Raw genomic sequence first — 25,031 nt, 5'->3', positions numbered from 1 at the left:
TTTTAACACGTGATCAGAAGAGGTAAAACGCGATCAGTCAATGATCCGCCTTTTCCTCCCACGATCCAACTCCTCCCACGATAATATTACCGTTTTCTTACCGTTTTTTCCTTCGATCGACTTCTATATAAGTCGTATCAGAACAACGTAAGAACACATCTTTTCTACATTAAAAAAAAAAAATTCTTTTCTTTCTTTACGATTTTTCTGAGAGCAAACAAGCAGGGTGTTGGCGAGCCGATACAAGCCTGCGTAACGTATCGTATTATACGCAGGTCGTTTTATCCCTTGGGACGCCGTGGTTGCTAGGATCGTCGTGCACATTTCGCAGCCGCGAAACGTCTTAAAGAGAGCGACATTGTCCGCGACTCAGCCAGATTATTCTATCGGTAATTCGTTCCAATTTTACTGTATTTAATTTCGGTATAACAGCAAATATATACATTATATATATAAACTTTGTTTATTTATTTATATATTTTTGAAAGAAAATCTCATTGAATCATTGTTTGTCTAAAGAGGTTAACAAAAGTAAATGCAATACCATTTATAATATAATAAAAATCACCACTAACAACTGCTATTAAGAAATTAATATTACTAAAATTAAAATTGCACCTCTTTACTTAATTTTTATTTTGAAAGAAATAGACTTCACCTCCTTTTGCGGAAATTAAAGTTCCAGTGCTAAACAGAGTATACACTTATCTATGTTTGGCATTTAAATCATAAATTAATTATTTCAAATACAATGTGGGTTTATAAAAAAAGTTAACAAATAAATAAATGAAAAATAGATTACTTAGTCAGAGTGTCTCGTTACAGATACTCCAAAATTTTTTTCATTCTTAATTCACAACTTGCAAGTTTATATATAGGATTTGTTCACAATTAATTTTTCATATTCTACATTTAATTTAAGTCATAACCCATGATAATATGTATTGCGTATTAGTGATATCAGTAATTTTTATAAATAGTGTTTTATAATTAATTAATGATATTTTTAAAAATTATTTTCTTAAATTATATAAAATTTAATACTTATTATACCAACAGCAATATAACCGCTGCTTTATAATATAACAAACTATTTATCTTTACAGGGAAAAAAAAGAGATTGCATACATTATATTTCAACAAGAGTAAGGTATTTAGTCTTTATGAGAAAAGAAAAAGAAAAAGAAAAAGAAAAATGAAAAATTGAGTTAAGAGGAGGATGATGTATGCATTGGCTTAAGTCCAAAATTGCCACGTGGAATGTATAATGATCAATCATTAAGGGTATAATAAGTTCTTACTAATCAAAATTAGGAAGAAAGGTATAGTTAATAACTTAGGAGTCCGTGCATGTTAATTTGAAGCAGAGCGACTCATTTCTCGTCTCCTTTCATACTCCAACAATCACTACCACCCTCTCTTCCTCTCCTTCTAAATTCTAATTTCTAATCCTTCGCACTTCATTCATATTGCCAACCAAGATGTCAAAAAACGAAGATTCAGGTGAAGAATCAAATGGGGATTCGTTTCAGCAGGTGAAGCAAAGGTTCAAGGATCGATCCAAGGTATGATCAACCCGTGAATTCGTTTCATTTCGTTACGGATCGTGGGTCCTGTTTATCTTTCGTATTATGATCTGGGTTTTGTTTGGTTTTTCCAGAAAGTTGCTCAAACGAAGGATTTGCTTTCGAAGCAAGCGGTTCAGACAAAGGAGATCCTATCCAAACAGGCTGTTAAGATCGCCAAACAAGCAGAAGAACACGAAAGTTTTATAAGCAAGGTTTGTCTGTCTATGTCTATGAAAGATTAATTTTGATGGATTTGGATTCGTACAGTGACAAGGTGTAAATAGCATTTAATTTTTCTTTTTTTAGGTGACTCATCTTATGGGAGTGCTCTGGTTTGGTGGGTTTTGCTTTCTCTTGGGAGCAAGTGAGTATGGCAGTTATTTTTTTGCAGTAATTACACTTGAATGTACAATTTATTTATTTATTTATTATTTTCTTTTATATATGTAACAGGACCGCAGGATATTCGCTATATATATTGTTTGTTCTATGTTATATTCGTTCCCCTTAGGTGGATATACTACAGGTTCAAGAAGTGGCATTACTATCTTTTGGTAAGTTTTAGTATATTTTTAAAAGATATATCTTCATTGCTCAGTAATGAATCTCAGAAGGTGTCTCACTATCACTGTAACAAATGGCTAATTCCTTACTAGTTTTAGCATTCATGAAAATTTGTGTTACCTGTTTTGACCACCCATTTGTAGTAAATGTAGTCTGCAGGTGCCTGAAATGATTACCAAATTAGCTTTCAATATGTTAATAAAAGATTGGTTAAACCGTTTTGGTCTCATTATGGCTTTACCAAACTCATTTTTATACTTTCCAGTCAATCTTGATGTTACCTCAGATTTTTGTTTTATATATTGTTCATGTTTTGTTCAACTCATTGAAGTTGAAGTGAAGAATGACTTCATTTTTTTTTCCCTTCATGTCTTAGGACTTTTGCTACTATGCAAATACAATTTTTTTGGTTGATCTTCTTCTGTATCCAAGGAATGAAAAGCTTTTCATGATCTGCTTCTCGTTTGCTGAGGTAAAGAAGTAGCACTTTGCTGTAGAACTTTTTTATTCCCTCTTGACTGAAAAAGTGAGTACAAATAACTTACGAGTTTTGACTCTTTGATTGATGTCAGGGGCCATTAGCATGGGCATTGATTGTTTGGCGTTGTAGCTTGGTGTTTAGCTCTCTTGATAAACTTGTTAGTGTCCTTATACATCTTCTACCCGGTGAGTGAATAAAATTTTGGAATGCCTGATTGGCTTTCCTTCTAGAGAAAATTCTGGTGTATCAATTTTAAGTTCTGTATGTGGAAATTGGAATTTTGCTGGATATCTTCTTTGTTGTGTTTGTTGTGGTTATCTGCTGTTGGGGTCCCTGCATTTCAAACATTGGTCAAAGATCCAAGTAGATATTAAGGAGTGCTTCAGCTATTGACCCAACCAAGTAAATGTATTACCATTGTTCAACTAGTACATAATCCTAGACTCTAATGTTTATCACCATACCAAAGTCTACTAGTTTGTTTATCGGCGTGTCAAAGCCATAGCGTTTATGCTGTATAGCAGCAGCAGCGTAGTATCTGGTTCAGTCATCCGTTTTTTATTGTTATCCTGGCTTGGCATCCCCAATTATCACACCCTATTAATGTTATTTTTTACCCTATTAATGTTATTTTTTCTTGTATATAAAAAATGATACAGGTATAGTTTTCTTTACCATTCGATGGTGGGATCCAGCAACCTTCGCAGCCATGCATCCAGAAGGATCTTCTCGCAGAAGTTCATGGCCTTATGTAGAAGACAAATCTTACCTATGGACATGGCTCTTTGTGGTTCCCTTATTTGCATACACTCTCTGGCAGATTCTATACTTCCTCATCGTCAATGTCTTACGTCGACAAAGGCTGTTAAGAGATCCTGAAGTCATGACTTCCTACAGGTTTTTATTCTTTATCCCACCTTTCTGAAATTTGTCACTAATTTTTTGTAATGATCTCTTTAGTTGTTTCTTCTTTTTCACCTCTTCTAATTACTATATACTTTTGTAGGGAGCTTTCAAAGAAAGCTCAGAAAGCAAATAACAGTTGGTGGCGTTTGAGTGGTTTGCTTGGGGACCAAAACCGCCCGTTTATGTACATTTTGCTACAAGGCCTTTTCACAGTAGCGACTATGGCGCTTACAGTTCCCATCTTCTTGTCTTATGAATTACATCTCATTTTTCAAATACTGAAGGTCTCTGCCACTGCTTGGAATGGAGGGAGCTTTTTGCTAGATGTAATGCCTAGGCAGGTTATTCTCAAGGAGAAAAAGAAGTCAGAGATGCAGCCGGCACAAACTGAACAAGAGCCACCCCATATTGTGCCAGAAAATTCCCACTCCGCAGAAAATTCCCACTCTGTTGAGGCACAGAATTCAGTCGAAAGCTAGTGTCTGTCTTGAAAGTACACCCTGTTCTGGTGTCATAAAAATTACTAGTCAAGTTTATACCTCTAATCCTAATTTGTCACCTGGTTTGCCCACAAACTAGCTCTTTGTAGTTTGAATAGTGTTGGTTTCCATAGGTTTTGGTTAGCCAGAAAATGTTCTTCGATTTTGGACATGTCATTTTAATCTTGTTTCTTATATGCACGATGCACCTTTGCACCAAAAATAGAAATTAATGGATTGAAATATGAAAATTTTCTGAAGCATACATGAAATGTCGACAATGTTGGAGATATATATCACGAGTGCACTTCTGTCAGTCGGTCAAATATTTTTATGGATATTTTATGAAAGATATATTTTGTCACACACTGTCTTCTTATTCATACACATGATCAATGTTACACTGTCGATATATATTAATATCTGTTGTGATTTATTACTTGATCAAGAACAATGAAACACAAGACAATGCAATTTGAATTAGAACAAGTGTAATACTAACATGAAAATGGTGAATAGAATTTAACACAAATGCATAAAACATAAAACAGAATACCAAAAACTGAATGAGGTTCCAACAAGATGATGATGAATACATCACCTGTCACCTGTCTACTCCCCCGGCTAGAACAGCCCCCCTAATGGCTTTAGAATCTTTATTGAGCTAAGAACAAAGGTGTATTACAATCAATATTCACAAAGAGTAGTCGGACTCAAACTCAAAGAACCCTTGCTTCGACTACAATTGATTCTCACTTGAGGCTATAGTGATTAGATACACACCATGCCATTACGACCCTCTCTCTCTCTCTCTCTCTCTCTCTCTCTCTCTCTCTCTCTCTCTCTCTCTCTCTCTCTCTCTCTCTAAAACTATATATAGCTTTGTGTAGGTGTATCAATTATAATTGTCAACAACAATAAGTTAGGTAAAGTAGTTAGCTTAGGGAAATGTTCCTCAATTAGTGACCAATCACAATGGTCATTAAGTGAGGACTTTGCTATAGAGACGGGACTAAAGTGGACTTGATTCTTCAACTAGCACTTGAGGATGTTTAGCAAGTTTAAACTCACATATTTGGTCATCATGTCTGTTGGATTCTCCTTTGTTCCAATCTTCTTCACAAACACTTTCTTTTCTGTTATATTTCTGATAAAGTGTAGCTTTATATCTATGTGTTTAGACCTATCATGAAAAATTGGATTTCTCATTAAGTACAATGCACTTTGGTTGTCACAATGCACTGTTAGGTCATCTAATTTAAACCTCAATTCCTTGGTGAAACCCTTGAGCTAGATATTTTTTTATGGCTTCTGTAGTAGTCATATATCCTACCTAAATTGATGACAGTGCAACCACCTTCTAAAGGTTAGATATCCAGCTAACACGTCCACCTAAGACAGTAAATGCATACCATGTTATTGATCTCATTGTGTCTATCTTTTCTACATAGTCAGAATTAACAAATTCATTTACTTTAATTTCTATTTCCAGCTTGTTGTTGTAGACAAGACCAACATCTACTATACCCTTTAGGTACCTCACTCATTTAACTGCAAACCAATGCTCTTTCCCTGGGTTAAATATGAATCTGCTAACCATGCTCAAGGCATAAGCCAAATCTGGCCTAGTTCACGTCGTACAGTACATTAGGCTACCTACACATGATGCATAAGGTACTGAATCCATGTATCTCTTTTCTTCTTCTGTTTTAGGTGCTTGGGCATGTGTCAATTTGAAGTGTTGTGTTAGAGGGGTGCTGACAGGCTTTGCTTCACTCATACAGAACTTGTCAATAACTTTATGTATGTAATTCCTTTGGGACAGTGATATCTTCTCTGATCTCTCTCTCTCTCTCTCTCTTTTGATATTTATCCCTAGAATTTTCTTAGCCTCTCCAAAGTTTTTTATTTCAAATTTTGTGCTCAATTGTACTTTCAATTTATCTATTGCATATCTTTTCTTTCTTGTGATGAGTGTCATTAACATATAATGATAACTAGATTGGTTCATTATTATAGTACACAGATGATCATAATCACTTCTTGTATATTCAATATAGATCATAAACTCATGGAATCTCAAGTTTCACTGCTTAGGGGCTTGGTTGAGCCCATAAAGAGATTACTGCAAGAGGCATATCTAATTTTGTTTGCTATTTTTGTATCCATTTGGTTCTTCCATGTAGGTTTGCTCTTTAAGTTTGCCATGGAGAAATGATGTCCTTATATCCATTTGCTCCATTTCTAGATCAAATTGAGTTACTTTGGTCATTATAATTCTAATATAGGTTTGCTTGACAACTGAAGAGAAAATATTATTAAAATTTATACCCTCTCTTTGATTGAAACCTTTGGCCACTAGTCTATCCTTATACCTTATTTCTTCACTCGGTAATCCTTCATTGTGCTTGAAGATCCATTTGGAGCCTATGATATGTTGTCTAGGTGGCCTTAGAACTACCTTCCAGGTCTTATTCTTTCTCAATGATGTCATTTCATCATCTATGGCTTTTATCTTCTTGTCTTTGATGTTTATAGCTTCCTCATAGGTTTGTGGCTTAGTGCTTTTAATCTCCTCTACTAAAGCCAAAGCAAATGCAGTGCAGTTTGCAAAACCTACTCTGTCTTCTTTCCCTGCCTCTTACAAGCTAATAGTATTGTGTAGGGGTGTTCGCAGTGCGGGTGCTGCAATTTTTGACCATTTTTTCAAACCAACCCGCACATACAGTTTTTCTAATTTCACAAACTGCACTCGCATCGCAAAACTAAAAAATCATAAAAACTGCACCCAGGGCCGGCCTTGAGTTGAAATGGACTATAGGAAAAAAAAAATTGGGCCCTTACTATAAAGATAAATAATATTTTTAAAAATTATTTTAAAAAAAATATGCATATTTTTTAAAAGGCAATTTTTTTATTTGGGTCCCTAAAATGAGTGGACCCTAGGCGCGGGCCTAGCCAGCCTATGCCCAGGGCCGGCCCTGACCGCACCGTAAAAAATAATGCAGTGAGGTGCGATTTTTGCAGTTTCTACAGTTTTTGCAGTTTGGACTATCACCAAATAATTAAACTATCAGAAATACTACAAACCTTGAGCAACACTTGTCAAAAGTACCATAAGGCTTGAAAATAAATATGAAAAAAAAAATTAAGTTTCAACAATACAATAATTAATGAGCTTTGGGTTGGACATTCATATATTAGACCTAAATAAATATAAAATTAGTATTTTTATAATGTGCGGTGCGGTGCAATTAAATCACATATTAACAATTCAAAACCGCAAATTGCACCACACTGCGCAGTTTAGGAAAAATTCAAACCGCAATCGCATCGCAAAGAATTTCAAACCACATTTTTTTGCAGTTCGGGCAGTTTGAATGGTTTAAGCGGTTTGATGAACACCCCTAGTATTGTGTGCTAGTTGTTGCATATTCTTCTTCCTCTTTTGTTTCATCTTCTACTTGAGTACAATTCTGTGTATCCACTAGAGCAAGACTTTCTTGATTTCCCCTGTCCATTATTTGCAAGTGAATCCCTTTTTCAATTTGACCTTTCTAATTGTCACATGTGCCTACGACTTTAATGGCCATTTCTTGTTCGTTGAAGATCACATCCCTACTGATGATACACTTCTTGTATCTATCTTCTAAACACCATAACTTATACCTTTTTACATGTTCTGGGTATCCAAGAAATAAGCATTCTAGTGCTCGTTGTTCAAGTTTACCTTGTCTTATGTGTGCAAAAGTTGTGCATCCAAAGACCCTAAGGTGTTCAATTATTGGTATGTGACCCTCCAACACTCTTGTGAACTTTTAAACTTCAAGACAGTAGAGTGATACCTATTAATGAAGTAGCAAGTTATTTTCAGTGCCTCACCCTAGAATTTCTTTTCTAGACTACTCTTCCATTAGGGTTTTATTCATCCTTTCTGGAAGCCTATTTTGTTGTAGATTTTTCACAATAGCCTTGTGTCTATCAATCCCTTGATCTTGATACTTGGTGAATTCATTTGAACAGAACTCTAATCCATTATCAGTCCTAAGCTTCTTTATTTTCTACCTATTTGGATTCTATAAGGTTTTTCCATCTAACAAATGTGTTAAAAGCGTGATTCTTAATTTTAAGTAGAAAAACTCAAACATTCCTAGTATAGTCATCTACTATACTCATAAAGTAGTTGGCCCCTCCTAGTGTTTTTGTTCTAGAGCTCACCCATAGATCAGAGTGTATGTAGTCTAGCTTTCCTTGAGTTATATGTTTACCTTGTGTGAATTTTACCTCGCAATATTTTCCATAAACACATTCATCACAGAAATCAAGTTTGCCACCCAATTTTCCTTTGAGAACTCCCTCTTTCCCTCTCACTCACTTGTCCAAGTCTCAAATGCCATAACCTTGTGTTGTCAATATCTGGTTTCTTAACCACCATATCATTTTCCCCAATGATGATTTTACCCTTTGGAAAATAGATTCCATTTATCAGCTCACCTTTCATAACCACTAGAGATCCCTTTAGAACCTTTAGTGAACTGTCACTCTTGATGGTAAAACCTTTTTCTGTACGTTCCCCAATTGAGAGCAAATTTCTTTTCAGTTCAAATACATACCTGACATCTTGGATGGTTCTCACTTGATCATCACAGTTCCAATACCAGAAACATTGCAGGCTTTGTTGTCTCCTAGTAGAACTACACCACCATCAATCTTCTTGAAACTACTGAACAACTCCCTTCTTGGTGTCATATAGATTGAGCACCCTGAGTCAAGTATCCAAGAATCATCATATTCTTGACTGGAAACCACTAAGACATCTGCTGATTCATAGCCATCAGAGGGTACACCAGCATCTCCTATTTCCTTTCCTTTGTCTCTTTGAATCTTGGCTTTCAATGCCTTGCATTCATCCCTGTCATGTCCTTCCTTCTTACAATAATAGCATTGTTTGTCTATCTTTGATTTTGATCTTGGTTTGTGAGTGTGGTTTGAACCCTTGTACTGATTTCCTTTGTGATTTGTCATGTGATAGCCACCTTTGTCATCTCTGAAATTTGATCTACCACGAACAAAGAAACCCTCTCCATGGCCATCAGTCTTCTCATCATTTCTTTGTTGTATTTCCTTTGAATTCAGTGCAGCTTTGACTTTTGTCATGGTCAAATATTCCTTCACATATAGAATTGTATCCACAAAATTTTCATAATATTTTGGCAATGAACTCAATAACATAATACCTTGATCCTCATCTTCAATCTTGACTTCTATGTTGTTGAGATCCAAGATAATCTTGTTAAATTTATCGAAGTGATTTCTGAGATTCTTCGATTCATCCATTCTCAATGTGTAAATTTTCTTCTTCAAATAAAATTTATTGGCTAAGGACTTTTTCAGATAAATCGAAGCCAATTTCTCCCATAGCCTACTGTAGTTTCCTCACTTGAAACTTCTCTGAGCACTTCATCTCCTAAGCTCAGAAATATGGCACTGTGTGCTTTTGTCTGAATCTATTTGAGTTTCTTCTTGTTTTCTCCAAGAGTTGTAAGCTCTTCTCGATCGATTGCTTAAGATTCCTTAATGTATAATGAATGCTTTCATTTTGATCCTCCACAGACTAAAATCGTTAGTACCACTGAACTTGTCCACTTCAAAACGTGTGGAAGCTATTGCTAATCAAATCTCGATCTTTCTTGAAGTCTTGATTCGGTTCTTAATTACTCTTGTCTGAGCTTTGACTCCAAGTGTTATGATTTATTCCTCCATCAAAAACAATGAAACACTAGACAATGCAATGTGAATTAGAACAGGTGCAATGCCAACATGAATATAGTGAACTGAATTTCACACAAATGCATAAAACATAAAATAGAACACCAAAAACTTAACGAGATTCAAACAAGATGATGAAGATTACATCACCTGCCTACTCTCTTGCCAGAACAAACCCTAGCTTTAGAATCTTTATTGAGCTATGAATATTACAATTAATTCTCACTTGTGGCTATAGTGATCGGATACACATTATGCCATTACAACCCTCCATCTCTTTTTCTTTCTCTCTCAAAATAGCTCACTCATTCTAAATAGGTAGCTATATAGGTGTACCGGTTATAACTGTCAATAACAAACAGTTCGGCAAAGTAGTTAGCTTAGGGAAATGTTCCTCAATTATCACAACAGTATCATATTCATGTTGTGTTCTTTATTTTTGCTCTCAGCTTTCACTCATTTCCCATGTTTTAAATTATGTTCAAGTGAAAAGAATTATTATTTCTACTTTAATTTTTGTTAATTAAGATATACAATCATTGACTTCTTTAAGAATATAATTGGGGAAAAAAAAAACTAAAAGTCTGTTATATGTGATATTAAAATCCTTCACGCATTCCACTTTGAATAACTAATGGATGTTCTTTTTTTATTATTATTACTCAATTCGTTGTATAGTATATGTGACACGTTTGCAACCCTTTTCATCCTTGCAAAATGAACATGTTCTTGAATATGTTTTAGAGCACATTCGTTGTATACGCATGTCCTTCAATTTTAATGATAATAATTGACTATTTTCACGTTCTTGCAAAACGAAAAATAAAATGAACAAAACTTTATATTATGTGAGGATATAGAATTGACACTGTCATCATCTAACGAATTAAGAAAAAAAAAATAAAAAGTAATACCTTAGATTTAGATTACAAATTACTTCAACAAAACAAATAATGACCTATAAAACGTATCACTCAATACCACTACGTGCTCTGAAACCAAGCAAACAAATACAAAAGTTAAAAAACAAGCCAAGTTAAATGTGAGGACCAGAACACCATTGCCTGATCTTGCACACTATCACGATAAAAAGTGATATATGGCTTCTTAACAAATACCCCTCTTGTCGATGAAACGCGAGGGAAAAGAATAAATTGACCCAGCCATCACCAAACCAAGATTTGTGGGTCGTATAGAAAAAAGTGCTATACACATGGATGAAGATGAAGACATCAAAAGAGAATAATACTATGCACATGATTGTTTCAGCACCTTAGTTGACGTGCTAAGTGGGAGACCTTGTTCAGCACATTGATCACTCGGGACGTGGAAGTAGGAACACAAATCCTGAGTTTTCACGAATCAATGGCGGAGGATCAATGTCAGCTATATCTACCTGTTCCATTGACTTGGAGATGTCGTCTACCGAGAATGGTATGCTGCATATTGTTGACGTGGTATGTGTAAATTAGGTGGAGGACATATTTTTAGGGACAAGTAAAAGTAGTTTGATGGAAGACAGTTAAACCATACCTTGAGTCATCATCCAACAGGAAAGAACTGCTAACGGCATTGTTAGAGTCCTCGGTCATCATAACTCTCATACTCGAAATTACCTACGTCATTATGGAACATATTCAGAAAAAAAATTGGCAACAAAAGATTCACCTGTCAGGAGAACAGGGATTTCAAATGCCTAACACAAATGATTCAGCTAACTCGTGGTATAGTGCTTCAAGGGACAATAAAGTTGACATTTTGGGTCGTTAATGGTCAAACTTACATCTGAAGACACGCTGTGTGTACCATATTTGTCATCCCAGTACATTGTACTGATCCTGTATAACTGCTGGATGCTCAACACCTGAAGTGTGGTGGCAGGAATTAATACAGAAGAAGGGAACACAATTAAGGATCGGACATTTAATGTTAGACAAATAATAATGAGAGATTTAGTAAAGATGAAGCACTAACAGGACAAAGTTCTTTCGTTATTTCATTCAAGGTCTTTTTTGGCTTTTGGTGTATGACCTGAAATGTTAAGAAATTGACAAAAAATAAACTGAGTCTATAAGCAATGGTAAATATCAGTAGTGAAAAGGTTATATGCATCAAACATACCAGAAAACCAACGGCCTGTCTAATATGCTTCAATTCATCCCACGCTGTGCCTGCATACTGGACACAAAAAGATTTCAGGTCTAAGAAACATGGAATGCAGCGAAAAATTCATGCAGCATTGAACGATACTCACTTCTTCAGAGGCCAGGCAACACCATTGTTCTAATTCAGCCAAACCCGCTTTTACATACTCTCCGTTACTGAATGAACAACACTCACGACGCAAAAGAAGACTGCAAAAAATATTATGGATGTGATGTGATCTTTGAAAAAAGTGGAAACATCCTTGAAATTGAAACATTTTAAGCCAATGCAGGATACAGTTGAAGCCTTGAAGGTTTGGAGTCAAACAAAGGCATGTTAAAAGGATATAAGGTATACCTATTGAATAATTGAACATTGATGAAAGAGAATATCTGAGTGAACACTTTACGAACCAAGAAGGCCGGAACCTGTAAAAGCCAAAAGGCATTAAGTGATCGTACTTTTTTCACATACAAAATCAGAACATCAGAATAAACTTAAAACTCACATAGTTCCCTTTCATCATCTTTAAATAGTTGTTTAAACTTTTAACAATGCTTTGCCAGTGAGCAATCAACGCCTGCTGTGCTACAGCATTAGCTTGAGAACGCCCTTTCACTAAACTTGCCCGCGATGTCCTTGGGGCCTGAATTTTTATTTGCAGTAATTCAGTTTCAAAATCTCAGCTTTAAGCAGAATTAACCACAAATTTAAACACTTGTAGCAATCTAAGTTACCTGTCACGCTAATGTGATCATAAACTAGTTTTTTTTTATCTACATCTAGCATGATATAATTCTTATGTGATCATAAACGGGTTTTTTATCTACAAATTATTTTTGTGGCTAGATTAACTCTGTCAAACCCGTAAATTTTGTGATTACTGATTACCAACTAATTAAAAAAATAGTCTTTCTCTTTCTAAGAAAAATTAGGTTAATTGCTGCATAGATATTAGAATAACTCTTAACAGCCAATCACCTGGATACACAGCCCAAGTAATGGGGAAATCTCTTTCTTTAAATTGTCTCTAATCATTCCATATATCTTCTCAAGGAACGCAGTAAGCTGCTGCTTAAACAGCAATGCTGGATACTTGGCCTCAACTTGCCGTAAGTCGTCCAGTCTACCAAGTCCCCCCCGACCATTAAGAAATGAGAGTCCAGCAGTTTGAGGAGATGCTCGTAAGCCCTGGGGTTCACAGTAAGGAAATATTGGAAGGAGAAGAAAGACAATATCATAAGATAACTAACTTCACAAAATGATATATTTTTTTTTATTTATCCAAACTATGGCGTACTTGAGACATCCTTCCAAAGAGTGATGCCGATGCTGTCCTTCGACGCTGTGGTGTCAAGCTAGCTGCTCCACTAGCTTTTAGAGTATGTTGAAGCAGCAACAATAAAGTTGATGTATTTGCTAACCAATAAGCTAACCTATCATTATTATCCTGGACCTTAAACAAAACAAAGAAAAAGCATCAGTATCATTTAATGGGTTTTGGAACTTGGCATAAGTAATTTATACTGCCAAGATGTTGTAATTTATACTACCATAGGTTTGGTTTTTTAATTTTTTGTTTTTTTTTTCGTTGATAAGATACTAACCTCAATAGATGAAGCTATGGTTTGAATAATTCGATCAAAAATGCTAGTCCTCTCAACTTCAAATGACCTCCAGTGAAGAAGGCATTTATATATGACACAAGCCGCCACTGGTCTGCCCCCAGAGAATCCCAAATCTTGTGATATACACTTGATCAGTAGGTCCTGGTTCTCCTGAAACAGAAATGAAATAAAATAATTTAAAAGAGAGTGGAAACTAAATTCCAGGGAAGAAACTATTAGGGGCTGCACTCTGGTCGGATTTTTTGGGTGCTTGGAAAACTTTTAAACTGGTGCAGGTTTACAGTCCCGTTTTTTTTTTCAGCCTTTTCAGCAGCGGAGTGGGGCGGGGCGGGGCGGGTAGTCGGGCTTTCGGGTCCACCAGGCCCAAATGTTCAGCCCTGAAAACTATTCCCAAGTCAAAGGGCACTCACCTGTTGTTTCTCATTGAGAGATTTCTGTGGTTTTTCCTCTGATTCAGGCTCACGTGCATTTGATGTCGTAAGAGCCATATCCTGTAATACAATAATAATTAAGAGATAAAGTTGTGGTAATTTTTTTCACAAAAAAGATAAACAAAATAAGTGTTCTTACTGATGCAAGCCTGGGTTCACCATGAAGAACATTCCCATTTTCTGGTGTCCTCTGCAATTGGTTTCAAAAAGATAAATCAAACAAAAAAAAAAAATAAGTTACCTGCATTTCTATAAATTAGAAAAACGACAGTATCAGCTTTATATCCATTGGTACCTGAACAATAACCATCTTTGGTCTTGCAGATAAAGTTTTTCCAGTTGGAGACATAGTCAATGCTTGTTGACGAAGTACTTGATTCTCGGACTCTGAGTTGGAAAGTTTCTCCTCCAGCCTGTGATAAACAATGTCAAAGTTAACCAACTTGGAGAGTTCATAGGAAACTAACTGCTATGCCAGAGTGTGCATTTGTGAATGTTTGCATACATTTCCGTATGAATATGAGAAGAGAAATGCAAATATTGAGACTGTAGGTAAGAGGTTATTTCAAAAAGATGAATATGGTTAATTTATATAAAAACCTTAACAAGACCAGACCCATAATATCTGTAAGTATGATATGACAAATGAGGCCAAAACAATTGCAGGTCTACTTCGATCATCAGTTGCGAAAATGTAAATAGCCTTCTAGGTAGAGTATTTTCATTTGTTTTCAAAACAATCAGTGAATTTCATGACAGCAAACACAACATATCAGTGGTTCAATTATTACTAAATTTAACAAACCTCTGCACAGATTCCTGAAGTTGATCCACTTTTTTCCCTGCATCTTCAAGGTTTTTGGTCAGCTCTACAGTTCTCGCCTCAGCATCTGAACTAGCCTTCCTGGCCTCTTCTGCTGCTTGTCTTTCTGATAGTAGCATAGCCTGCTCAGTACGAAGGTTCATGAATTCAGCATAAGCCAATTGATGCAAGAAGTAATTATTAATGGAGTTCATAAAATAACATTTAGAAAATTGACAAATGGTATTTTATAAGATTGCAAAAATTCTATGTATCCAGAATCAACCCAACATCCCAACCTCGATCGTAGACTAAAATCCTGAAGCATGTTTATGTTCTTAGCAGTCAAAAAACAAAGGATTAATCAGACTGAAAAGCAATCCTATTAAACTCATAATATAGAGATTAGAGTCAATGACAACATTGCCTACCTTCAAACTCTCCACCTCAGCAGTCAACGAATCAATTTTTTCAGTGTCTTGAACTAGAACAGGTGTCTCCTTGATGACAGGTGGTGCTTCTTCAATGGCTTTTCTAGCTATCTCTCGTTCTTTAACAATTGCAGCATTTGATTCTTCTACTTGAATTTGCATTGCATGCAAAGCTTCCTGTAACTTGGTTATTTCCTGGGCTTTTTCTTCTTCTAAATCAGTCTGCAACTCAGATGAAAGTCAATGATTTTTATGGCTTATCAGATTCATGTCTAATTGACAATCCTTCAAGAGCATGACAATAACCAATAGGTGATACAAAGTTATTTACCCGTAATCGCTTTTCAAGTTGCAAGCGCCATGTAAGTTCTTCCACACGCTTTTCAAGTTTGTCCTTTGCTTCTTTAAGGGCCCCTGTTTCTCTCGCAGCCTGAAAAGATTTACACCAGAGAAATATAATGAGACACCTTATGTTACTACACAAACAAAAGGCGCACTAACCAGTTGCGACAGACCATTTTAAGATTTCTGAGCTCCCTCCTTGCAACTCTTCGCCTCCAACCACACTGAGTAAAAATAATTGCTTTTTGAAGCCTCTTATAATAAGAGTACGCTATGAAGCAACGCAAATGCGCCTGCACAATACCAAATAAACAATGAATCACTTCATATTCACAACTTTCATAGAAATAAGCACAGCATGAGTTTAATGCATTATAAAGCTCTTGCTTTTATGTTATTTATTACTTTCTAAAACAAAAGAGAAACATTCATCTAGAAGTTGCTAGGTTTTCTAAAATTAAACCTGGATGAGGATTGCGGCCTTTGTTTGTTTTCTAAATCTGAATTCGTTGCGAGCAGTCATTGCCCTTAATCCTGTCTGTAATGTGATTGCAGCCAAGCGGACCGCTAAGTATGATTTTCTGCTTGTGTATAGTCGGAAATTCTTCTGTATCTGAATAGCTCCAGCTTCTCTTCGCAACTTCTCATAAAGTTCACGAGCAAAAATACCTAGTTACAATGAAAAAGAGAAGCCAATTACAATATCCATTGGAACAAAGTTCAATTCGCATACCCCCACAAAGTATTGTATAAGAAACAAGAACACCGAATATCATGATCTAGGTAGTCAAGTGTACAAAAAAATTTAAGCTTTTCCTGCCCCGGTAGGCACCTCCAAATGCTAAAAAGAAACTATTGAAAATCATGAACACTTGAAGTACCATTGAATATTGTTGTCAACTACTAAACAATTTTTATATGGTCAAACAAATTGAGGCGCAAAAGACTAAAGCAAACAGTACACTAATGGAGTTTTATATGCAAAGAAACAAAAATGACTCACTAATGCAGTTCTGTATTCTTAAAGTTCCAAATCAGACAAACTGCATCAGTATACAGTAAAAATAAACAGGCTAAATAGCAAGTGCACTTAGAGCGCAGCAGTGTTTTAGCTACAAATTAAGATAATACCTCGCAGGTATGATTGCAATTTAATGGCAGCTTGACGAAATTCAATGAACTCTTTGCGAGCAATATATGTTCGAATTTGCCTTTGTATGATCCTGGCTGCATTTCCAAGCACCTCTGCTCTTTTTGCATCCAACTCGGCCATCTGGCCAGCCCTAAGAAAAACTTTTGTCTTTCCTATCTGCCAAATGATAGTTAAACAAAGTACGACGTTAGGGATCAGGGAAACCTGAGACAAATTATCACAAAATACAAATGTGTGGAAGTTAACTAGCAGGATAAATTTTATGGGATTTTCATTCTAAAAAACTTTTGGTGAATATTACATTTAGCAGTTACTTGCACACAGTAAGAGCAAATATTCAGAAACAATCATTAATTCCTCTGAGTTTCTTGAATAAGCTGCATCAGATATTCCAACAGACCTTGTCATCACTGTATCCTTAAAAAATCTTGTTAGAATGCTGATGTGATTGTAAGGCTCGCAAAGTGAATAGAGGTTAGAATCTCTGCCATTATCATCAATTAAGGATAGTGTTGGATGTAATTTAAAATTTCCACTTATTTCAAGATAAAATATTAAAGTACTAGTTTCTCAATTTCCACTTATAGCCATCATCCCCACCCACAATTCCCCATTTGCCTGAGAATCCACTCATACCAAGTTCCTTACAGCAATCCATTAAGAGACATAGATGAGAACCAGCATAGTTGCCAAACAATGGAGCTTGTTTAAGTTTATAAATCTCATCAAGGATGATAATGAGATTGGAATTTTTGAATAAGCTATTTATTCAGACTTGGAGTGGCCTTCAGTCTGATATATGCAAAATATGTTGTCATACATATGGGTCATGAAGGGATCTTCCCACAACTATATCATCCTCCTGAGCAGCTTGATATTTAAAATAATAAGACAGAACGCAAGAAATTGAATCACCTGATATCCTTGTAGTCCCATTTTGTCCAAAATCATTTCGCAGGCGGTCTTGTCATCATAACTGTACAAGGCATAGCAATGGCTGATCATGACTTCCATAAATAAAATGGACTCTGCGTTATATTGAACTTGAACATGTATATTCATCTTCATCATGGAATGAACTAGAACCTAAAAATCCTGTACTTACTTTCCATCCAAAACTTCAGGAGCAAGAACCCCAAACCGATGAAGAAACTCATAAAATGTTCGCCTAGTAGGATATCCAGCACAGCTGATCCTGATAGCTTCAAGAACACCCTACAAGAAACAGAATTGGCAAACATAAAGCTTACTCTGAAGCACAACATTCCAAGGATAATGCTAAAAATTTCTGATATAAAGCGGGTTTATCGTTAGAATATACTCACACCACACCGCAATTGTTGGATTATATTGATGTTCTCAAAAATAGCAGGCTTCAGGACATTATTTGGCTTCACACATCTGATATAGTGAGGTTCTGTTGAATTCAAGGTCTCCATCAAAGATTGAAGTTGTAACTGCATTTTTGAAATATCATCATACCCACTTGTCCAAGAACATATAATGACAAGAAATCTAAAAGGAAAGAAAAACAACAACTTCATGCCTGATTAGCAGTATGATATCATTTTAACTATTGACTCAGATGATAAAAAGTGATGACTATAACTAAGGCATACTTTTGGAATGTTACAAAGTCCAAAGTCAGATTTTTTTCTTTTTGGACGAGTCTATTCACTGTGGCCGCATAATTAATTTAATAAATACAGTTTTGGATCAAAACTATGGTTTCTATCAACCATCATAAATACAGATATTGATAAGTTGATACCACTAAGCTAGCAAACGTATATACAATCCACCTTAAAGAATAACATGTTTTGCAATTATGCTAAACTTAATTTCAACATCATGTACAGACTATTCTCAATGTAAAGGAAAAATAAATAGCACAGCTTATCATAGTCATGTCAAATGCACCTTTTACATCATGCAAGATGAATTATAAGGTCATGTAATTTTCTTTCCCAAATCAAAAAGTGACAAAATTTTGACCAAGATCAAAGATTTTCATTTTTATCTAATTATAATATATATGTATAAACTAAAATAATCTCATCTCCTCCAGTATATCAATTCAGATTCGATTTCGACATTCTGTCCAATTAAAGTTGAGTTTACCCTTATTTTTTGTGAGAATAAGTCAGGTTATGCTGTCTTTTGATCTCATTTAACTTCCACACACTACTGTGCAGACCTAAATTGAAAGATTATTTTTGCCTGCTTTGGAATTTATCTCTGAAATTAAGTTAAGGTCCATCACATATCACACCACATATATATCATTACTTCATGATTTCTTTTTCAATGTTTCCAAATTACCATTTCAGTAGTTTATATACTCTATAGCTGCATCCTCTAATGGGCATTTTAACAGATGCAGTATAATAAGGCCAGAATCACTAAAGCTTATCCCATCCAATATAATAACTTTTCATTAAGGTAGACTGGCAGTACCTTAAAGCGTGACCCAATGGAAGAGAACTTGGATGACTTTGATGATTCCTCCGCTGACGCTGGAAATAGACCTGCCACAAACGAGCATCTTGATGCTGTCAAGAGATCCTGATGCTCTGCCACCACATAATCCTTGTTTTTATCAAGAAAGTGATCAGCCTGATAAGTTACCTGACAAAGCAACAAAACTTCAGGATAAATACCAGTAGTTGGTCTTCCAAGATGACCTTAATATCCCCCCACCAACCCACAAAACAAAAAAATCCTTACCTCCCCAGCATAGTGAGATATAGTAAAACTCGTACGAGAAAGCTTAGGTTTAATGAAACGCTTGTTGCTTTTGAATGTCTGGTACAATTTCTGAGCAAATGTTTCGTGTGTTGATTTAGGAAACATGCTGAATAAAGCAAACAAAGATTCATTAGTCCAACCAAGGGAAAGAATCCAAATCATGCACGCAGGCTTCAAATAATAATAATAATAGAAAGAGTATTTATGAAAAACATAAAATCCAGTATAGCATCCACCCTCCTTATAGATATCCAATGAACTTTAAGTCAAATATCATTGAGCAGAATTATATCATTACCAGGCTTCATCTAAAAGTGCAATAATTCCACCAGGTTTCTGTAAAATATTAAAGAACTTAGTTTTAGTTATTTGAAAAGTGCTCCAGAAGAAAAACAAAAAACGTATTTACTATTTTGATGTAGATCAAATACTGTCTGCTTATGAAAAGAAAATGAAAAGAGTATCTGCCACACTATAGAAACATTAATTTTATATATCTAGCACTATCTTTCAATGATCTTTTTATATAACACTAACGCTAATAGAATGTTTATATATGTCACCTTTTCAATTAGATCCAGCACATCTTGGTTGTCAACAAATTCTATGTAGCTCCAATTGATTTCTTCTTTTGTATATTCTTCTTGTTCCATTTTAAACACGTGCTGCAACCATATAATTAGTAGACATAAAGATCAAGATAAATTACTTCATAATAGGAAGCGAGAATAAAACACAGATATCGGCCAACCTGGTTAAAGTGTTGTTGCAGCTTTTCATTTGTGAAATTGATACAAAACTGCTCAAAACTGTTTAGTGTGGAAAGTTTTCAGCTGTAAATCCAAATCTCACATGAAATATAGTATCTAAATTAAATCAGCTTACCTATTAAACTTGAAACTCTCAAACCCATAAATATCAAGGACTCCAATTAGTGATTTCGAGTTTGGATCTTGACCAATTGAATTGTTAATTTTATCCACAAGCCTGTACACGGATGAAATTGTCAAAATCAGAATATTGAATGTACATTCATTTTAAAACACACTTAGTAATATGAATTATTTGCATTTGGTATGCACATAACTATTAGTCCTTGAAGTAATTGATAACAGAAATACATGCAACATGGGATGCACGGACATAGAAAAGAAAGAGTCATGTACCAATCAAATAGGCGCGAATAAACGGTCTTAGCTAGGGCATCCCTGCTAATCACAGCAGCAACAGGATCAAGTGTTCTTGTGATTATCTCTTCTGGCGTTACCATTACACGAGTAATCAGTGCATCTTCCAAGCTCTTGGCATCACACCTACCATATATCCAAATTAACAAAAGTATAACAATATCAAAAGGCAAGCATCAAGTAACAATGAAACTGCACTGCATGCAAGAGTGATTTAAATGTATACCTAAGCAGTTCTGCTGTCATGTTAAGATGGAATCTGGATTTCTCATCCTTAATGACAGAAGAGTCAATCTCTTCTCCCTTTGCAAAATTAACATTTCCAAGATGCAAAATTGCAGCCACAACCCTAAAAATTGCTTCCTGGAGAGAAGTTTTTGTGTCAAAAATCTTAATGCAACATAAGGAAAAATGATAGAATTGCTCAAAAAAATGACCTGTTCTTCCTCGCTGATTCCCACTACATCCATAGCCCTTCTCGTTGCAAGATATTCGTGGGCATCATTTACTCCATCAAGCTCATAGCAGGTGGACTGATTTAAGTAATGGAAATCTTTCGGGTTTCCTAACTTGTAGTTCTCTCTATACTGAAAGTAAAAAAATTAATAAACAAATAATCAATTATACTCTATTATCACATGCATATGCAGTATCAACGAGTATATGGCCTAGAAAGATTTGAGGAAATTTTTACATAAAGTTTGATTGTAACTACCTCAGGAGGAGCACCACAAAGAAGGTAAAAGCAATGATAATTTCTTTCAGGATCTGAAACTTGGCAAACTCGAGATCTCTCAAGCAAATAAGTACGCACAGCTGCCCCAGATATCCTCCCATTCTTATCGAATTGGATCTCAACAAATTTACCAAAACGACTGTAGCATTAAAGAACAAATATCAAATGAGTAAAATAGGTTACTTGAATATGTTGAACCCAAGAAAGCAAAATTTACAAACATTAAACGTAGTTTTTATTTTACAGAAATCTTTGATGCAAAGTGATAGGGTTGGCAGAGTTGAGGTTTTACAAAAATAAAGTATGCTAGACACGGAGGATATTTTGAACAATAGAACAACTGTTAAAAAATCAAATTTATCCACTTAACATGTTTGATCATCATTCCAGGTAGAAAATGGCATGCAGTAGAGTAAAGGCAGAGGCAAAAAAAAAGAGGGTATTAGCAACGTACCTATATAGACCTTAAAATAAATTATTTTACAGAAATCAACTACTACTAAAGTACACCTTCATAGGTTACATTCATAGTATTCACACAAAGTCGAACCATTGATATGAGCACCACCCGTTTTTAGTAAGATATAACCATATTAAAACTCAAGGTACAAACAGATAATCACCTCGAGTTGTTGTTCCTGACAGTTTTGGCATTGCCAAATGCTTCAAGGACTGGATTGGACTGAAAAATCAAGCAGACTAACACTTCAGGCAACAGTTACAAGTTAATTATATTGGAAGATCTAATAAGTAGATAATGACTATAATTTTAACCCAATAAAGATAGCTCTATCATACTTCAAGAACTTGTTGTTCAACTGTCCTTCCTTCTACCCCAGATCGACCACCAAGATATGCAAGATACCGCATAAGCATCTTTGTTGTCTCTGTCTTACCAGCACCACTTTCTCCGCTGACCAGAATTGAGTTGCTCTTCCCTTCATTGATCATTGCCCTGTCATAGATAATAATGAACCCATATAGATCAAGCTAAATAAGAGAAGAAAAAAAAGGGGATTGTAAAGGATATTTAATTTCACCTGTATGCAACATCTGCAACTGCAAAAACATGAGGACTTAGTTCCCCAAATGCGGCTCCTTTATATTGTTCCATCATATGAGTATCATACAGATGAGGTAATCTTTGAAATGGATTGACAGCTATAAGTATATTTCCCGTGTATGTCTGGGGTAAAATATTATTAATAACATATCAACATCTTTCTTCCTTCTTTTGTCAAAAAATAATTCAGCATATAAGAATATGAAATGAAAACCTTAAGCATCTTACATATATTTCATTAAGTTCATATCTTGCAGCCAAGTTATTAAGAACTCCTGGTTCGTGCAAATATGACAGCTTTGTCATGTCATCTACACCTCCAGGAGGAGCTTCAGTATCCTTTGGAAAGACTTTGGAGATATTTGTGACAACCTACAAAAAAATATACAAGTCAAGAGAATAATAACACCAAAGACTCAATCATATATTACAGTATTTATGGTAGCTTTCTGTCCTCCTAACTTGCCTCAGCAACAAGTTAAGTTGAATCATGAACTAGTACATCATGAATTGAAAAGAGCCCATGACATAAACAATCATATTTTATAGAGATCCTTTATTTACAAAAAATATTAATCAACAGAATTATGCTTTAAATTTGTGGTGGGTGTATCTCACCGTCTTTCCATTGGTGCAATGAACATGAACTTGTTCACCAGCAATTCGAGAAACTTCTCCATCGATCCATGCTTCGGCAGGATCTTCAACCCAAACATGGGAACCAACAATTATATTAACTGGCGGGGCCTGAAAAGAAAAAAGTATTAGAAATGCAAAGCAAAATACATGTATAATGTACTACCAAGAAACGAAAAAAAAAAATCCTCCATTTAAAGAGCGAATTAAAAAAAAATGTACCAATGGCTAAACTAGCCATTTATATATTACAAAATTTAGTGGTTATACTGTTATTATAGTGATGATAATTTCAATGAACAAGTGTGATGCAGCTTGTTTATAAGAAAAAGAAAGAGACAGAAAAAGCCAATTTGGAGTCACACAGTGCTTGATAAACACTCAACATTATAATTAACAAATTATTCGCCAAGTCCAAACTTACAGAGAAAAGAAGAAAAAAAATGAACGCCATACTACATATAGCTACAACATTCTAAATGATGTATCAACATTGCTATTCATGCCTTATCTTCTCTCCTTTCCTTTTGCCACTAGTCCTTGACTACAAAATTTGAGCCACAATTAACTGGCCACGGTTCCCAACATGGTATGAACACAAAATAATCCAAGATCCCTTTTTTCGCAGAAAACAAATACAAGTACCGCTCCCTCCCTAGTTGTTTCTAACCTAGTAAACTAATCACCATCTCATTCATCATGATAGTGCCTCTGATACACTGACTTGTATTTGTTTTAATCTAGCTTATCATGAAAGCGAAAAGCTTACTCTCCAACATTTCAAAATAAATAAATTATAATTGCTACTATAAACCAGCTGAAGTGTCTACTCAAAGCTGTCAAGTTGATGGTAGAACTGGGTCACAGTTGTTACATAGTACAATGCCTTCTTGCTTTCGAGAGACAAATACTAAAAGCATATTGATATTGGCAATAAAACCAATTCATTCACATTAAATTGATTCTATGCCACAATCCTATTACCAAAGTTCTAATTCAGCTTCAAGACCTATAATTCGACAATGCAAAGATAAAATAGGAATGAAATTGGAACATAGTGTGAGCTATAAAAAGCTAAAGAGAACAAAATTCAACAAATTTCCTCTATACGCCAATGATTTCCTAAAGTTTGTATATCATATCATGATTTTTCAAAAATTAGAAATATAATCACATACTTATACTCCTAGAAACACATCAAAACCGATTCAACTCAACTAGCAAAGGAGTTAAAGAAATCAATCAACCAATAAGGCAAAATTATAATTAAAAACAATAGATAAATAAAATCAATCAATGAAAAACTAGATGCTTTGTTCAAGTTACCATATCGATTGAGGTCGGCGATCTTCTCCGCTAACTCATCCGAGAACAGAACCGAGTAGAAGCAGAAGCAGAAGGAACTCGGCGAGTCAGATCGGAGAGAACAAGAGACAGGTGACTTTTAAATTTCAACGGCAATAGAGATGAACAAAGAATAATTTTAAACAGAAACAGAGTTTTTACGAACTGAAGAAGACGATAATAGGAAGCAAACAAAGCACAGAGAGGGGATTTTTGCCCTTTTTTGAAGCTTATGATTTTGGTTTTTCTTTAAAATGAGGTGAAATGGAAGCTTATATATTTATTTATTTATTTATTTATTTATACGAAAAGGCAAAAAAGTTATTTGAGCTTCTCTCTCTAAGCTTGTTTATGTCTTTGCTGTGATTTTCTCTCTCTAAAATTTTTATTTTTATTTTTATTATTATTTCTTTGTACTTCAGCTGAGGAAGATGGAGGACTTGTTTAGACATTCGTGGCCTCCATAAAGGCACAAGCAGTGGCTCTCACCTCTAAAAACGACAGTGAAGAGCTATATCTAAGGGACAAAGACTCTTTGGGCAGGAAATTGGAATCTCCTCTTTTTACGTATTTACCCTTTTTAGTACTTTTAGTTTTAACAACTAAAGAGGTTTTTAA

The 25,031-nt window shown here is 35.1% G+C and overlaps 2 protein-coding genes across 2 annotated transcripts; one reads left to right on the top strand and one right to left on the bottom strand.

Annotated features, from left to right (window-relative positions):
* Nucleotides 1-1,127: 1,127 nt before the first annotated feature.
* On the top strand, nt 1,128-4,261 carry LOC115705879 (glycerophosphocholine acyltransferase 1). Its single transcript, XM_030633326.2, has 8 exons — nt 1,128-1,565; nt 1,661-1,780; nt 1,875-1,932; nt 2,022-2,122; nt 2,509-2,604; nt 2,705-2,798; nt 3,273-3,510; nt 3,620-4,261. The coding sequence occupies exons 1-8, from the start codon at nt 1,482-1,484 to the stop codon at nt 3,996-3,998; spliced, it is 1,170 nt and encodes a 389-aa protein (XP_030489186.2). The 5' UTR covers nt 1,128-1,481; the 3' UTR covers nt 3,999-4,261.
* Nucleotides 4,262-10,590: 6,329 nt separating this feature from the next.
* On the bottom strand, nt 10,591-24,791 carry LOC115706956 (myosin-17). The gene is made up of 39 exons (XM_030634739.2): nt 24,396-24,791; nt 23,052-23,180; nt 22,662-22,805; nt 22,411-22,556; nt 22,169-22,325; nt 21,994-22,052; nt 21,350-21,509; nt 21,072-21,221; nt 20,861-20,997; nt 20,614-20,760; nt 20,333-20,434; nt 20,199-20,256; nt 20,011-20,112; nt 19,746-19,783; nt 19,427-19,553; nt 19,157-19,327; nt 18,025-18,156; nt 17,805-17,914; nt 17,615-17,675; nt 16,678-16,855; nt 16,010-16,215; nt 15,720-15,839; nt 15,536-15,634; nt 15,205-15,426; nt 14,777-14,916; nt 14,267-14,384; nt 14,111-14,161; nt 13,951-14,031; nt 13,520-13,690; nt 13,213-13,368; nt 12,894-13,103; nt 12,421-12,558; nt 12,270-12,340; nt 12,022-12,121; nt 11,889-11,945; nt 11,742-11,798; nt 11,551-11,631; nt 11,301-11,383; nt 10,591-11,206 (listed from the first exon to the last, which is right to left on the bottom strand). The coding sequence occupies exons 1-39, from the start codon at nt 24,396-24,398 to the stop codon at nt 11,083-11,085; spliced, it is 4,596 nt and encodes a 1,531-aa protein (XP_030490599.2). The 5' UTR covers nt 24,399-24,791; the 3' UTR covers nt 10,591-11,082.
* Nucleotides 24,792-25,031: the final 240 nt, after the last annotated feature.

Source organism: Cannabis sativa, chromosome 1, assembly GCF_029168945.1.
Source record: "Cannabis sativa cultivar Pink pepper isolate KNU-18-1 chromosome 1, ASM2916894v1, whole genome shotgun sequence".
Lineage (NCBI taxonomy): Eukaryota > Viridiplantae > Streptophyta > Magnoliopsida > Rosales > Cannabaceae > Cannabis > Cannabis sativa.
This window is presented reverse-complemented; position numbering and strand designations above follow the sequence as displayed.

What these genes read in the sequence shown, in the direction of transcription:
- LOC115705879 (XM_030633326.2), top strand. Translation starts at nt 1,482, where the DNA reads ATGTCAAAAAACGAAGATTCAGGTGAAGAATCAAATGGGGATTCGTTT. An exon ending in ACGAAAGTTTTATAAGCAAG is followed by an intron (nt 1,781 to 1,874) that starts GTTTGTCTGTCT and finishes TTCTTTTTTTAG; the next exon opens with GTGACTCATCTTATGGGAGT. An exon ending in TCTGCTTCTCGTTTGCTGAG is followed by an intron (nt 2,605 to 2,704) that starts GTAAAGAAGTAG and finishes GATTGATGTCAG; the next exon opens with GGGCCATTAGCATGGGCATT.
- LOC115706956 (XM_030634739.2), bottom strand. An exon ending in ATTGCACCAATGGAAAGACG is followed by an intron (nt 22,806 to 23,051) that starts GTGAGATACACC and finishes ATTTTTTTGTAG; the next exon opens with GTTGTCACAAATATCTCCAA. An exon ending in CTTCAGGAATCTGTGCAGAG is followed by an intron (nt 14,385 to 14,776) that starts GTTTGTTAAATT and finishes TGTTTATCACAG; the next exon opens with GCTGGAGGAGAAACTTTCCA.